The following is a 14,093-nucleotide window of genomic DNA, read 5'->3' as shown; positions in this document are numbered from 1 at the left end:
ACACACACAATTTACCTAGCACAGAAGTTAGCCTAACAGATTTGTATTTTCCTGGAACTCCATGACACCGTGCCTCAAAAGAGTTCCCAGCACTTCTTAGGCAGAGCTGTAGCTGGGCTGGGGGGGAGGTCTAGCCAGGGTTTCTGCCCCAAGTGAAGCCTCCAAAGGGGCGTCATTGAGGCTCCCAGCCTCCCAAGCATGTCTGAGCTTCAGCCAAAGAGAAAGAAGAAAAAGTGAACCCGAAATTTTTTCTCCTCAGTGCAACTTCTGAACAGACAATCCCTCCATGTGCAGCCTTACTCACTGGTGTTTGTACAAGGGATTGCCAAAGTTGCCACAAGAGGTCCCCATTTAAGTTTGGAGAGGAAACATTTCCCTGTTAGAAAAGAATTCAAGCCTTAGGAGAGCTGGCACACACATTTTTGGATTTGCAGATCTAGCAGCAGGGAAGCACTGGCAAACCCCAAGTGAGACAGGAGTTGCTGCAGAGAGTGCCGTGGAAACTTTTGGCACACAGAAAGGGAGAATTGGAATCAATTAAACTTGCTCCGAGTTTGGCTTCTCAAACGGCTCGCTCGCTACAGTGCTCCAGCCAGGAAACAAAAGAGGCTTCTCTGCACTGTGGCTTTGCAATATAGTCACCACCAAAGCTGGTTTAGCCAGAAAGAGATGTGCAAAATCTACACGGAAAACAAGAGATGGGGCCTGAGCTGCAGGGAAGTCAGAGCAGAAATGCCAAAGGACCCAGGCCTCTTACCTTTTCTGGCACACACGCCCTTAGCTACTGTTTTTACAACGATATTGGGAGAGCGGGGGACAATTATTTGGCTAAAATTGGAGGGAGGAAAATGGAACTTGTGGGTTTCATTAAGGGCTGGCCTACATTTTTCTCCCATAATCTGAGCACCGATTCTGAGAAGCTCCCTGGAATTATATCCATCCTACACTACAGAGAAACAATAGCATCCCGCTGTAAACATCCAGGAAGTAAAGGGGAGATCACACACACACAAGCACACCCAGTTTATTCCAGCTTTTGTATGGTGCAATGGCCATGTTTGCATGTCACAGTAAGGCAGTAGTGGAGAACCTTTGGCCCTCCAGATGTTGCTGAACTTGGGGTGTTAGGGGAGGGGCAGTATCTCTGGGGAAGGACATATCGTGCCCCTTCTGGGCAGTTTGTCCACCATTGGTTTGCTCCCTCTGCACACAGCTCTCAACCCTTGCTCCTAGAAGCTGTCAGCATGAGGCAGCAGCCACACCCTGGAAACGGCTTCAAATGACCATCTAAACTGGGTGAGGGTAGCCAATGGGTCTCAAACCCTCAATGAGTTAAAGTCTTGCCCTGCATGCGAAGACAGGCTCCAGTGGATTGAGTGGATGAGAGCAATAGTGGGTCCAAGGGTCAAGAAGGAAGTTTCTGCATGTGCTGTAGAGGGAAGAAGAGTTTGGATATGATATCCCGCTTTATCACTACCCTGAGGAGTCTCAAAGTGGCTAACATTCTCCTTTCCCTTCCTCCCCCACAACAAACACTCTGTGAGGTGAGTGGGGCTGAGAGACTTCAAAGAAGTGTGACTAGCCCAAGGTCACCCAGCAGCTGCATGTGGAGGAGCGGAGACACGAACCTGGTTCCCCAGATTACGAGTCTACCGCTCTTAACCACTACACCACACTGGCTCTCGAGGGACAAATAGGGCTTGTCAATCTGGGAAGGTAGCCCTTCTAGGAGAAGGAAAACTCTGATCACATTGTCCTGTGGCTATAGTCATTTGTGAGAAAGGCTTCAAGAGTAAACCAGTCCTTACCCTCTACCTTTCGGAACATCTTCAGGAGCAGAAAAGGCTAAGGAGTAAACTCTACACAAATCCAGAGTGGAGTCCCTAAGGCGAGTGGATGGCATCTTGTATGCCTCCTTCCGGAAACTCCTGCGGCCAAGCTGGAGCAAAACATATTGCTCTGCTTTCCTTTGGACCACATCAGCCGAGGGGGGGGTCTTGTCATCTGGGCAGCATGGATCTCCATACACACTGCCTAGGCTTGCACCCCAGGGAGCTCACTTAAGTGCTGCTAATGCAGCAAAAAAGACTCAGCCCAACTCCTATCAGCCCCAGGAAGCATGGCCAATGGCCAGGGATGATGGGAGTTGTAGTTCAGCAGCATCTGGAGGGCCAAAGGTTTCCCACACGTGCAATAAACTACAAAACCATGGCTTACTATGCAGAAGAGATTGCTCTGGAAGGAAACAAACTACTATCCCAATTGAGTGTTGCGTCAAATCCAAGTTCATTTGCTCCAAACAAACCTTGGTGACAGATTATGGTTTCTGGAGGAAGCAAAACAAACCATAATTCCTGGTTTGCACACAATGCTAAGCCAGGCGCCCTGGTTAGTTTTCTCCCAGGGTGAGTGGGGAGCAGCGATCATGATCCTTCTGCACCATGCCAAAGGCCTGTCTAGGCCAGCATCCTGATTTCACAGTAGCCAACCAGAGGCATATGAGGAGCCCACCAGCAGATCCCAAGTGCAACAGCAGTCTCCTCACTGGTACTCCCCAGCAACAGTGAAGTGGGCAGCACTTACTTGCACATGGTAATATTTGGTTTATGGTTTAACATGATGCACAAACTCTGTCAAAACAAAGACATCTTATCCACAAGGAAAAAGGAAACACGAAACAAGTCCAAGAACTAATAAATAACAGGAACTAATAAAAAAAAAACTATTGCTTTCCAAAGCAGATTTTTTACAAAGATTAAGGCCATCTTTCTAGTCAAAAAGTGTGGGGTTTTTTAAAATAAAAAAATCGCTTCACACGCCTCACCCAGCAGCAAGCATCAGTCAACGTTAGCATTTCAAGCCAATCTTTAATAGCAAATCATTTATCACACAAAAAAAGTTTAGAAAAGGATGACCCTAAAAAAAGTTTTAAAAGCAAGACCACTGTTGGTGAATTTTTGAAGTGGAAGACAAGTGATTGTGCTGGAACGGCTAAGTAGGAACTTGACACAACACACATTTCAGGTCATTGTGTTAAGATCCAAACATGGGAAAGCTGATGAACGTATAAACAATTTGTTTCAGGTGGCCTCCTTCCCTTCCCCTTATTTTGGGTACCGGCCAAATGTTTATTGTGCAGTCTTAAAGAGCTTTCGTTCTCAGCTGTGTTTCATCTTCAGATTCCATTCTTCATTATTTGTATAGACATTACCAGTGAACTAGGGATGTGAGCTTCAAGTTCACCCAGAGCAGTTCATTGTTAAGGGCAGAACAAAGCCACTGGCAGAAGTGCCACCAACAGAAAGAATCAAAAGTCTTTTTTAAAAAGAGAGAGAGAGAGAAGACAGCAATACAGCCTGGGCAATATATTCTCCTCCCAAACATCCTTTCTTCCAGAAGTGGCATTTATAAAGCTGAAGGTGTTGTGGAGCAGCTGCTCCTACCTAAGCTGAGCTTGGCCTGCAGGCGAGAACAGAAAGAGAACTGCCAATGTAATTCTATACTGCCACCAACCTTCCTGAGCACCAGATTTACTAGACAGCAGAGGTGGCCACTTTCTGTGGGCTCAAGGAATGCCCTGTTTCAGCAGCCTAGTAGCTGGAAGTGCACGTTGAATCACAAACAGACCCCAGGCCCCAGTGAGATGCTATAATCCAACAGATACCATTTACGAGAAATGGCTTCACATGCATTCAGATATATGCAGCAAAAGTCCCAAACAGGTGTAGAGTGTGCACTGAAACACAGAGCTAATTCAAACACTCTATCTTGGTTTATTAAGCCGAGATATGCACAAGCCTTTTGTGTACACAATGGAGCGCACTATCTGCTGCCTGTGCAAAACGCACAATTAAACTGGGAAGCCTCTAATAAACCATACTTTGCCATTTGGGGCATGTTAATCTGGAGCACGAAGATCATGGCCACTGGGCCCATCACCTCCTGGCAAATAGAAGGGAAAGAAATGGAGGCAGTGAGAGATTTCACTTTCTTGGGCTCCATGATCACTGCAGATGGTGACAGCAGCCACGAAATTAAAAGACGCCTGCTCCTTGGGAGAAAGGCGATGGCAAACCTAGACAGCATCTTAAAAAGCAGAGACATCACCTTCCAACAAAGGTCTGTATTGTAAGAGCCATGGTTTTCCCAGTAGTGATGTATGGAAGTGAGAGCTGGACCATAAAGAAGGCTGATCGCCGAAGAATTGATGCTTTTGAATTATGGTCTGGAGGAGACTCTTGAGAGTCCCATGGACTGCAAGAAGAACAAACCTATCCATTCTGAAGGAAATCAGCCCTGAGTGCTCACTGGAAGGACAGATCATGAAGCTGAGGCTCCAATACCTTGGCCATCTCATGAGAAGAGAAGACTCCCTGGAAAAGACCCTGATGTTGGGAAAGATTGAGGGCACAAGGAGAAGGGGACGACAGAGGACGAGATGGTTGGACAGTATTCTCGAAGCTACCAGCATAAGTTTGACCAAACTGCGGGAGGCAGAGGAAGACAGGAGTGCCTGGCATGCTCTGGTCCATGGGGTCACAAAGAGTCGGGCACGACTAAACAACTAAACAACCACAACAAAACACCTTAGAGACCAACTAAGTTTGTTATTGGTATGACCTGAAGAAGTGTATCTGAAGAAGTGTGCATGCACACAAAAGCTCATACCAATAACAAACTTAGTTGGTCTCTAAGGTGCTACTGGAAGGATTTTTTTAATTTTGTTTCAACTACAGCAGACCAACACAGCTACCTACCTGTAACTATCTTTACACCATGTGAATACATAAAGAGGGCACTGCTGCATACAATCAGCTACAAAAACTGAATCCTCTTTATACTGAAAATAAAATACCTGCAATGAAAGAAATGTGATGCTGACATGCGAAGCACATTGTTTTTGTCCCTTCCTGTAATTTGGGAGGAAAATGTAGCCAATCCACTTAAAAAAATTTAATTGCAATGGTTCAGCAGCCAGCGATTTTTAAAGGAAAATTATTCTTTTATTTTATTCTTTTGAGCCTTAAACTGGAAGCCTTCACTACTCAGAAGAAAGTCCCACTGAATTCAATGGGGTTTACTCCCAGGTAACTGTGTAAAGATTCTGCAGTCTTATACTGCAATATTAAACATTTCTACTCAGAAGTAAGTCTCACTGAGTTCATTAGGACTTACTCGCTGGTATGTGTCCTGATCATTATCACAGTTTCCATTATTATTATTATTATTATTATTATTATTATTATTATTATTATATCATACAGTCCTAATACTGTACTTCATAGAATTCCTCAAATGATCTGTTACTCTCTGAGGAGATAATAATAATAATAATAATAATAATAATAATAATAATAATAATTTATTATTTGTACCCCGCCCATCTGGCTGAAGCTGAGGCTCCAATACTTTGGCCACCTCATGAGAAGAGAAGACTCCCTGGAAAAGACCCTGATGTTGGGAAAGATTGAGGGCACAAGAAGAAGGGGACGACAGAGGACAAGATGGTTAGACAGTGTTCTCGAAGCTACAAACATGAGTCTGACCAAACTGCGGGAGGCAGTGGAAGACAGGAGTGCCTGGCGTGCTCTGGTCCATGGGGTCACGAAGAGTCGAACACGACTAAACGACTAAACAACAACAATCTGGAGCACACATCAACTTCAGTTGACTGTACAGCAGCCACTCCCTGATGGATTAAAATGGATGTCGAAAATGTAAATATTCTGTGTCACTTTTGTGTAAGGTGCTTGGAATTTTTTGCTGACTCTCGATGACAGTGCAGGAGACTCCAGCATCTTGGAAAAACCTCTGCATAGTAAGATCTGCATAATAAGGTGCTAAGTAATGCAAAGAGAAAAACAACAACCTTCAAAATGGACAATCATTACATTATTGGAAATGGTATCAGAATCTATCTGGGAGAAAGTGTAGTCCATAAGTCAACAACTTACACAGGTTCACTTATGTAAGTAAGGAAACTGATGTGAAAGGTGGAAAATTCTACCCTATTGGTCCAGTTCCTGTCCTGGAAAATTTTCTCTTTCTCCTAGCCTTGCTGCCTAACTCTTTTGCACGTGCTGCTTCAGAGCTCTGGATATGCAACTTTGAGCTTTATTCCAAAATGCTAAGCAAGCTAGGAAACCTAGATATCCTGTGAAATCCAGAAATTCTGTTTCCCAATAAGATGGACTGTTGGGCTTCGGGAGCCCAAATCTTCAACCAGGATAGGTATAAACCAACTACAACTGATTGCATTGTCAACGCAAACATAATGCTATTCTTATACAATTCTTAATCCATATTATTTACTTAAAGCACTATATCCCCATATTGCATTGCTTTAAGTTGCTTTTATCTTCTTCCGATTTCATAATAGCAGTATCTTCTATGCAAAGATAATCATACTATGCCTTAAATGACGGGTTTGTTTGTTTGTTTGTTTGTTTGTTTGTTTGTTTGTTTGTTTGTTTAAGTTACAATCCTGAGTCTGTAGTCTTTTTTATGCATTACTGGTTATGCATTACCATCTCCCTGCCTTGCCAGCAGATAAATTTTAACCCTGACTGGTGCAGTGGCTGGGTAATCACAAAAGTGACTGTCAAACTTCAGCAGGTGCCAGCTTCAGAAAGCCAGGATAATAAACCAACGTCAAGCTGCTTTAGCCCAAAGAGAAAACTATAGTTTATCAGAGGCTTTGAAAGTCATTCAAACTTGCATAGTTGCAGAGCAATCATTGCATCCAAAGCCCTGCCACACGTGGTCATGATGGAAGATGGAGGAAGCAGGCAGGTTGATGTGCCAGCATCAAAATGGCACATAGAGTAAGCCCAGTCTGATGCTGTCATATGGTGGCAGCGAGCCTGGTTTGCGATCCACTGGCTACCAGGCCAGCTTAGCCCCATCCCTCCCTAGAAAGCCTCATTTGGGGGCTTTCTACTGGCCAGCAATGCCATTCTCACTGGTGGCACTTCCTCTCATTCACACATGCAGCGGATAGAAGAGGGAGCTCAAGGGCATGTTCCCTACCCCCACCCCAGTCCACCAGCACTGCAGCCTTGAACAAACAGAGCTTGAGTTGCTCTGCCCCTGGTTTAAGTTGTGCTTGTGGCAAAGAAATGAGTGAAGGATCTGCATGCATTGAAAGGACATAAAGCTCATACATTCCTCAGATGAATGTGGTCATCTGAGCACAGTCACATTCTCTTGTTGGTTTCTGCTTCCTTCACTGAGCAGCGAAGTGCTTGTCACAAGACAATGTTTACATTCCACAGTCAAATGCTGTTGGGTTTTCTCACGGGAAAGGAGACTGGATGTGACGTACACTGGTTTCCTGTTTTTCACTGTTCTTTGCAGTTCAGGGTGATTCTCTCCGTGCTTTAGAGGAGAGAGGATGCCTTTCTCTGCTCCGGCAGAGGGAAGATGTTTTTCTGTAAATTACCAGCTTTGAAGTGTAAATAAAGTAATATAGAGCATGTTGGCACGTACTTTTCATCATTCCGCTGTGCACTGGACACTGCTTATCTCCAACATTTGGTTCCGGGCCCAGAAAAACGCAGTGTTTTGAGAATGGACTCCAGAAGTCGGGCTCCTGGCAAAGGAACAAAGGAGCAAAGAATTGGAGTGCCGGCAAAGGATCGGAATGCAGAGGGCCGGATCGGACGATATCTCTGCGCGTCAAGATGATTTGATGAGGTATGTGCTACAGCTCCGGGCAGCCTGCCAGCTTCTAATTAATGGCTTTATGGCTGGACTTTGAACTTTTATAGCCGGTTTTGCCGTGGCACAGGCAAAAGGCTAGAAGGATAAATTTTTCCTATGCTGGGGGAAATCGAAAGTAAAGCAGCTGCAGCAGTGTCGCAGCATGAATTTAAGGCAGCAGAGAGAAAGCACTTTTGAACTTGCCTTTGGAATGAGGTTTTGCAGCAGCTGCAGATAAGCAGAGTGGCACAGGCTCACAGGCAGAGGCTGGAAATCGAAAGTACTTTTGAACTTGCTTTTGGAATGAAGCAGCTGCAGCTGTACACAGACGCAGCTTGTATAAAGCAGCTTGATTTAAAGCAGCAGAGATGACGCAGAAGGCTAATGCCAGAGTCATGATGGCTAGCTGCAGAAGGCTGGCTGATGCAAGTGGGGAATCTGATGCCAATCAGCCACATGCTCAGCTCAGAGTAGCCTGTGATACTGCCATGATTCAGAATGAAGCAGACCGCCAGGGTGATAGCTGCATGGGCAAGGGGGAGACTTCACAGACGTCATCCCATAGTGCAGTGGAACCACCAGATGGCGCCAAAGCTTTGAAGGCAGTGAAATGCTACACGTGTGGACGTCTAGGCCATATGAAGAGGGAATGCAGATATCCCAGGGCCAAGACAGAGCAGCGCAGCGAAAGCTCATCGCGTGGAAAAGGCCGAGGCAAAGGCAAAGGTCCGGTGTCCAGGACAACGCAGCACAAGGCAATGGTCTCACGCTTCACTCCAAAGGTTGCAGAGGTCCAGAAGACATCTAGATCTTTCTTCGTTGTTGATTCAGCGGCAACGCATCACATGTGCAATGATAAGCGACTGTTCGTGTCTTTTACACCGCAGGAAGGTGCGATTCACCAGGCGGATGACCACACAATTCCCAGTAAAGGCTACGGAACTGTTGTTCTTCACAGTTTGGACTTATCGATACAGGATGTGCTTTATGTGCCAGATGCCAAGCATAATCTGCTCAGCGTTGGACAGCTGAATGAGCGGAAAATTGACGTTTCCTTTAAGAACAAAAGGTGCATCATCACAAAGAAAAATGATTATGTATTGCATGCTGAATATGTTGATCGTTTGTATGTTTTGTATTTTGATGATGTTGTGCAGGATGACACTTGTTGCATTGCAGGTTCTAACAAAAGTTTGCATGCAGAATGTATTCACGATTTTCATCGAAAATTTGGTCATTTGCATTTTGAGGCAGTATCTAAAATGCCTGCCTTGGTTGAAGGTATGACTATTAAACCCTGCAGGTACCACATGAAGTGCAAGGCATGCGCAGCAAACAAGGTGAAAATGGCTGCGAAAGGTAAGGTGTCTAGTAGGCAAGCTACAGAACCATACCAGGTTGTTCATGCTGATTTGGTTGGACCACTAGCGCCCTCTTTGGGTGGAAACAGGTACTTCATGGTTCTCATTGATGCATTTTCCAGGTATATTTATGTGTACAATCTCAAGCAGAAATCAGAGGCTTTTCCTAGGTTCAAGGAATTCTGTGCTTGGTTGGAAAATGTGCATGGTAAGAAGATAAAAATTCTTTTCACTGATCGCGGGGGAGAATTCACTTCTCAGCAGTTTGAAGCTTTTCTGACTGAGAAAGGAATTCAACACGATTTGTCTAGTCCTCGCTCGCCATGGCAGAATGGACTTGCGGAACGAGCAAATCAGACATTGCTTCAAGGGTTAAAAACCTTGTTGCATGATGCCAATCTTCCAGAGAGTTATTGGGCCGAAGCTCTCTCATGTTTCACTTACAGTTATAATCGCAGGTTATCTTCAGCGATTGGTTGTACCCCCTATGAGAAGATGTTTGGCAAGAAGCCATACATCAAACACATGAAAATTTTTGGTTCTGACATGTGGGTTCACTCACCACAAAGCTCCAAGTTAGACAAGCGTGGATTGCATGGTATCTTTCTAGGTTATCAGAAAGGGTCTTACAGAATAATGATGACTGACTCTAAGGAAATTAAGCTCACAAGAAGTGTTGAGTACAATGCCAAGTGGGGGGAGAATGTGGGAATTTTCCAATGTTATCCTGATGACAGTGATGAGACTGAGGATAGTCAAAAGCAACCACAACAACCCACACCCACTGATGAAGGTTCTGATTCTGAGTCTGAAACTGAATCGGGTGATTCAGAGGATTTCAAGAGTGCGAAAGCCTCTATGCGACCCTCTGAAAGCTCTGATCAAGAATTAGAGGAACCATTGTTCACAATAGGTCACTTTTCTCCTAAGAAGGAAGAGGAGAGTATTGAAGACTTAAGGCTAATTCGTAGGTCACAGAGAGCGACAAAAGGCAGACCTCCAAAGAGATTTGCTGATGAGTTTGCTAAGATAGCAGTAACAGCTGTTAAAAGCTCCAAGAAGGTGTTTGAACCTTCAAGTTTCCAAGAAATCCAGGATTTGGATTCAAAGGAAGCTGAGCCATGGTTAAATGCCATGAAGGCTGAGCTTGATTCCTTGGAAAGGAACAAAACATGGGACCTTGTTCCAGTAGTTCCAGGAATGAAACTGCTTGGAAGCAAATGGGTCTTCAAAGCGAAGACAGATCAAAATGGCAAGATAGTCAGACACAAAGCCAGATTGGTAGCCAGAGGTTTTGCACAGGTACCAGGTGAAGACTATCACGAGACCTACTCACCCACCGTGAGGTATGAGAGCATTAGGCTTATGCTCAAGCTAGCTGCAGAAGAGAATCTACACATTAGTCACCATGATGTGAATACAGCTTTTCTGTACGGATCTCTAGATGAATCACTTTATATGCTTCCACCTGATGGCGTACAGGTAAAACAGGGATTTGTTTGTGCTCTGAAGAAGTCCCTTTATGGTCTCAAACAAAGTGCACGGTGTTGGCACACAAAACTCACTGAAGTATTGTTTTCTCTAGGTTTTAAGCAAGGGAAAGCTGATCCATGCGTATTTGTCAAAGAGGAGGGGCAAAAGAAACTGTATTGTTTGTTTTATGTTGATGATCTTTTATTCTTTTGGGAAGATGTCACAATGTACAATAATGCCCTAGCTCAATTGAAAGAGCACTTTGACATGAAAGATCTTGGTGAGGTAAACAACTACCTATCTCTGGAAATAGAGAGAGATCAAGATGGTAACATTCTAGTACACCAGTCACGTAAAATTGCTGATGTGTTAAGCAAACTAAACCTGATGGATGCTAACCCTGTAGACACACCGATGACAACAGGTTATCAGGTAGATGACACTGGAGAAGCATTTTCTGATACTACACTGTACAGAAGTGTGCTAGGCAAGCTAAACTTCATTGCCAGATGTTCAAGACCTGACATTGCTGTTAGCTGTAATTTGCTAAGCAGACAAGTCAACAATCCTACTGTTAAGGATTGGAAAGCTCTGAAACGCATAGCGCGGTATTTGAAAGGCACTATGCATTACAGACTGAGATTTAACAATCAGAAGTCTGGTGGTCTTGAGATATTTGCAGATGCAAGTTTTGGAAGTGACACTACAGACAGGAAAAGTACGTCTGGAGTTTGCTATAAGTACAATCAGGGTCTATTTGATTGGTCATGCAAGAAGCAAACAACAGTTAGCTTAAGTACTTGTGAAGCTGAACTGAATGCACTGTCTTATTCACTTAAGGATTGTGAATGGTTGTTACAATTGTGCAAAGACATGAAAATTCCTGTCAAATGTCCAATCCAGGTTTACCAGGACAACAAAGCATGTTTGGCTTTGCTGAATTCTGAAGGTTGTAAGCAAAGCACGAAGCACTTGCAATTAAAGTTGCAACATGCTAGGGAACGTATTCAAAAGGGACTCGTAACGGTGTCCTATATGCCAGGTAATGAAATTCCTGCTGATGTATTGTCCAAGATTGTATCAAGGGATCAACACTGTACCTATGTGCAGAAGTTGGGTTTGTACTAATATTGTACGAACACACTGCCCAGTGATGTTCACAGAAAGGGGGAGGATGTTGGTTTCTGCTTCCTTCACTGAGCAGCGAAGTGCTTGTCACAAGACAATGTTTACATTCCACAGTCAAATGCTGTTGGGTTTTCTCACGGGAAAGGAGACTGGATGTGACGTACACTGGTTTCCTGTTTTTCACTGTTCTTTGCAGTTCAGGGTGATTCTCTCCGTGCTTTAGAGGAGAGAGGATGCCTTTCTCTGCTCCGGCAGAGGGAAGATGTTTTTCTGTAAATTACCAGCTTTGAAGTGTAAATAAAGTAATATAGAGCATGTTGGCACGTACTTTTCATCATTCCGCTGTGCACTGGACACTGCTTATCTCCAACATCTCTCTCTTACAAAGACGTAGAAACCATCAGATTCACTATACAGCTTGTCCTTCATAGTGAAATGGTGGCCACGTTACCCAGGACCACATAAAACTGCTTTTTATGCTACCAGTTGGCGCAGCACATGTTGTGATCTTAGCAAGCGAAATCAGCACACACTTACTTCCAGAGGACCTCCAGTTGCAGTTTGATGGTGCCCAGTTCAGTTATATCTACAATGATGGCTTGAGGCCGGGTTGTGAAGAAGTCGATGCCGTCACATGTCACCATGCCAACCAATAGGGTGCTAAGTCCCCGCAGTTCTGTGACCTGGAGAACAAAAACAACAAAGGATACAGTGCTATCAGTCAAGGGTAGCTATATGCATACCAACCTCTGGGTGTGGAAACAGGTACATGGACATGCTGTCTACAGCGCAGTAGTGAAGTCTTCTACCCAAGACATTTCAATTCTCATGCATCTCCCAGACCACATGTGCACCGATCCTATCATAAATGGATAAATGTGTGGCGTAACAGCCCAAAACAAAAGCATCTCAACTTTCAGCAGAACAGAATGGTTGGATTCCAGGCAAACCATACCTGTTCACTGCATACCAGAAGGCTGTACCCACAGTGGTCTCGTTGGCACATAATGGTAAGCCATAGTGTGAACCAGTGATGGCTCTCCAGAAGATGATGGACTACAACTCCCCTCAGCCCCAGCCTCCATGGCCAATGGTCATGGATTATGAGAGTTATGGTCCAGCGACCTTTGGAGGGGAAGGTCCATAGCTCAGTGGCATAGCATGCAGGTTCAATCCCAGCATCTCCAGGTAGAATTGGGAGAGAGCTCAATTGGCAATCCTGGAGAGCCACCATCAGTCAATGTAGACAACACTGAGCTAAATCAACGAATCGATGGATAAGGCAGCTTCTTCTGTTTCTAAGGCCACGAGTTCTCCATCTCTAGTCTGAACAAACAGTGGTTTACTGTGAACTTGAGCACAGCTCAAGTAGCACCTGCCCCACCTCCTGCCTGTGTTGAACTAGAAGGAGACACCAAACAGAGCACAAGCTCAGCAGTAGGCATGAATCAGCACTCATGGTTTGTTTCTCCCCAGACAAACATGAGACAAAGTCAATACCAAGCAAGCCCTTAGATTTCATTTCCATCCGGCAAAGCAAATCAAGACACATCCAAATTCATCCTTGTGGACCAACACGCTTCCCATTCACAGCAACCATAGCTTGCCATTAAGTGTGAACAGGCCAGTGAGAAAAACAGATTCAGAACAGTTGAAGATTACACAGGATGTATCTATGATACAGATTTCAAGCAAGTCACTTCCTCTCCCCAGGAGCCCCAAGGAACTGTAGTCCCATTAAGGGTGTGAGGGACTTCTAATGGATCTTATCCCTTTCATCAAGGTAGAATATTCAGATTTCAGAATCTGAATATCCAGGAGAGATAAACTGATTCAGAAATTTGTAGTGCAAACTGTTCACTGCTGTATCCCCATACATGCCCTGGTACAAGGCATACACAACAAACAGTGCTGTGTTTTTATTACAAGCTTTCAACACTCAGAGAGACTTCTCAGGTACTTGGATGGTGCGATGAGTTCTTAATGTGCTTGGAATATGCTGTTCTCCTTCCTTTTAACATGAGCACCCAGTGCTGCATTGTGCAAGCAGGAGAACTGCCAGGTATCTCTGGGTGAGACATCAAGACACCCTTCGTAGAAGCGCCTAGATCAAGGGTTACAGGATATAATTATGAGTTTGCATACCAATATACTTATTGGTATGTAATGAATGATGCTTTACAGGGTTAAAGAAAAATGGTGTATAAAAAAAAGTACAAAGGTGGAAGTAATCTAATTAGACACAACAATACAGTAAGAGTAAATTTTTTGAGGTCTTAGAACAAAGGAAGGAAGTCAATTTGTGTTTATGTATGTAATGATATGGTTTTTTTCTGTAGATGTGTGCTTTTTCGTTTTTGTTTAGTTTTGTTTTGTTGCCTTTCCTTTTTTTTCCTTTTTCTTTTCTGTGTTTTTTGTTTGTTTGTATGT

At 44.2% G+C, this 14,093-nt stretch overlaps 1 protein-coding gene across 6 annotated transcripts in view; it reads right to left on the bottom strand.

Moving 5' to 3' along the window:
- RIPOR3 (RIPOR family member 3) overlaps positions 1 to 14,093 on the bottom strand; it is a 113,594-nt gene that overhangs the window by 23,415 nt on the left and 76,086 nt on the right. For all 6 annotated transcript variants that reach the window (XM_083744177.1, XM_083744176.1, XM_083744178.1 and 3 more), the window contains one exon: positions 12,201 to 12,346. In XM_083744177.1, coding sequence (XP_083600303.1) covers positions 12,201 to 12,346 — 146 coding nt within the window. The remainder of the gene's footprint in view (positions 1 to 12,200; positions 12,347 to 14,093) is intronic.

The sequence above is a fragment of the Podarcis gaigeae genome, assembly GCF_964106915.1.
Source record: "Podarcis gaigeae genome assembly, chromosome: 6".
NCBI classification, from domain to species: Eukaryota; Metazoa; Chordata; class Lepidosauria; order Squamata; family Lacertidae; genus Podarcis; species Podarcis gaigeae.
Note: the sequence above shows the minus strand (reverse complement) of the source record. Positions and strands in the feature narration are given on the sequence as shown.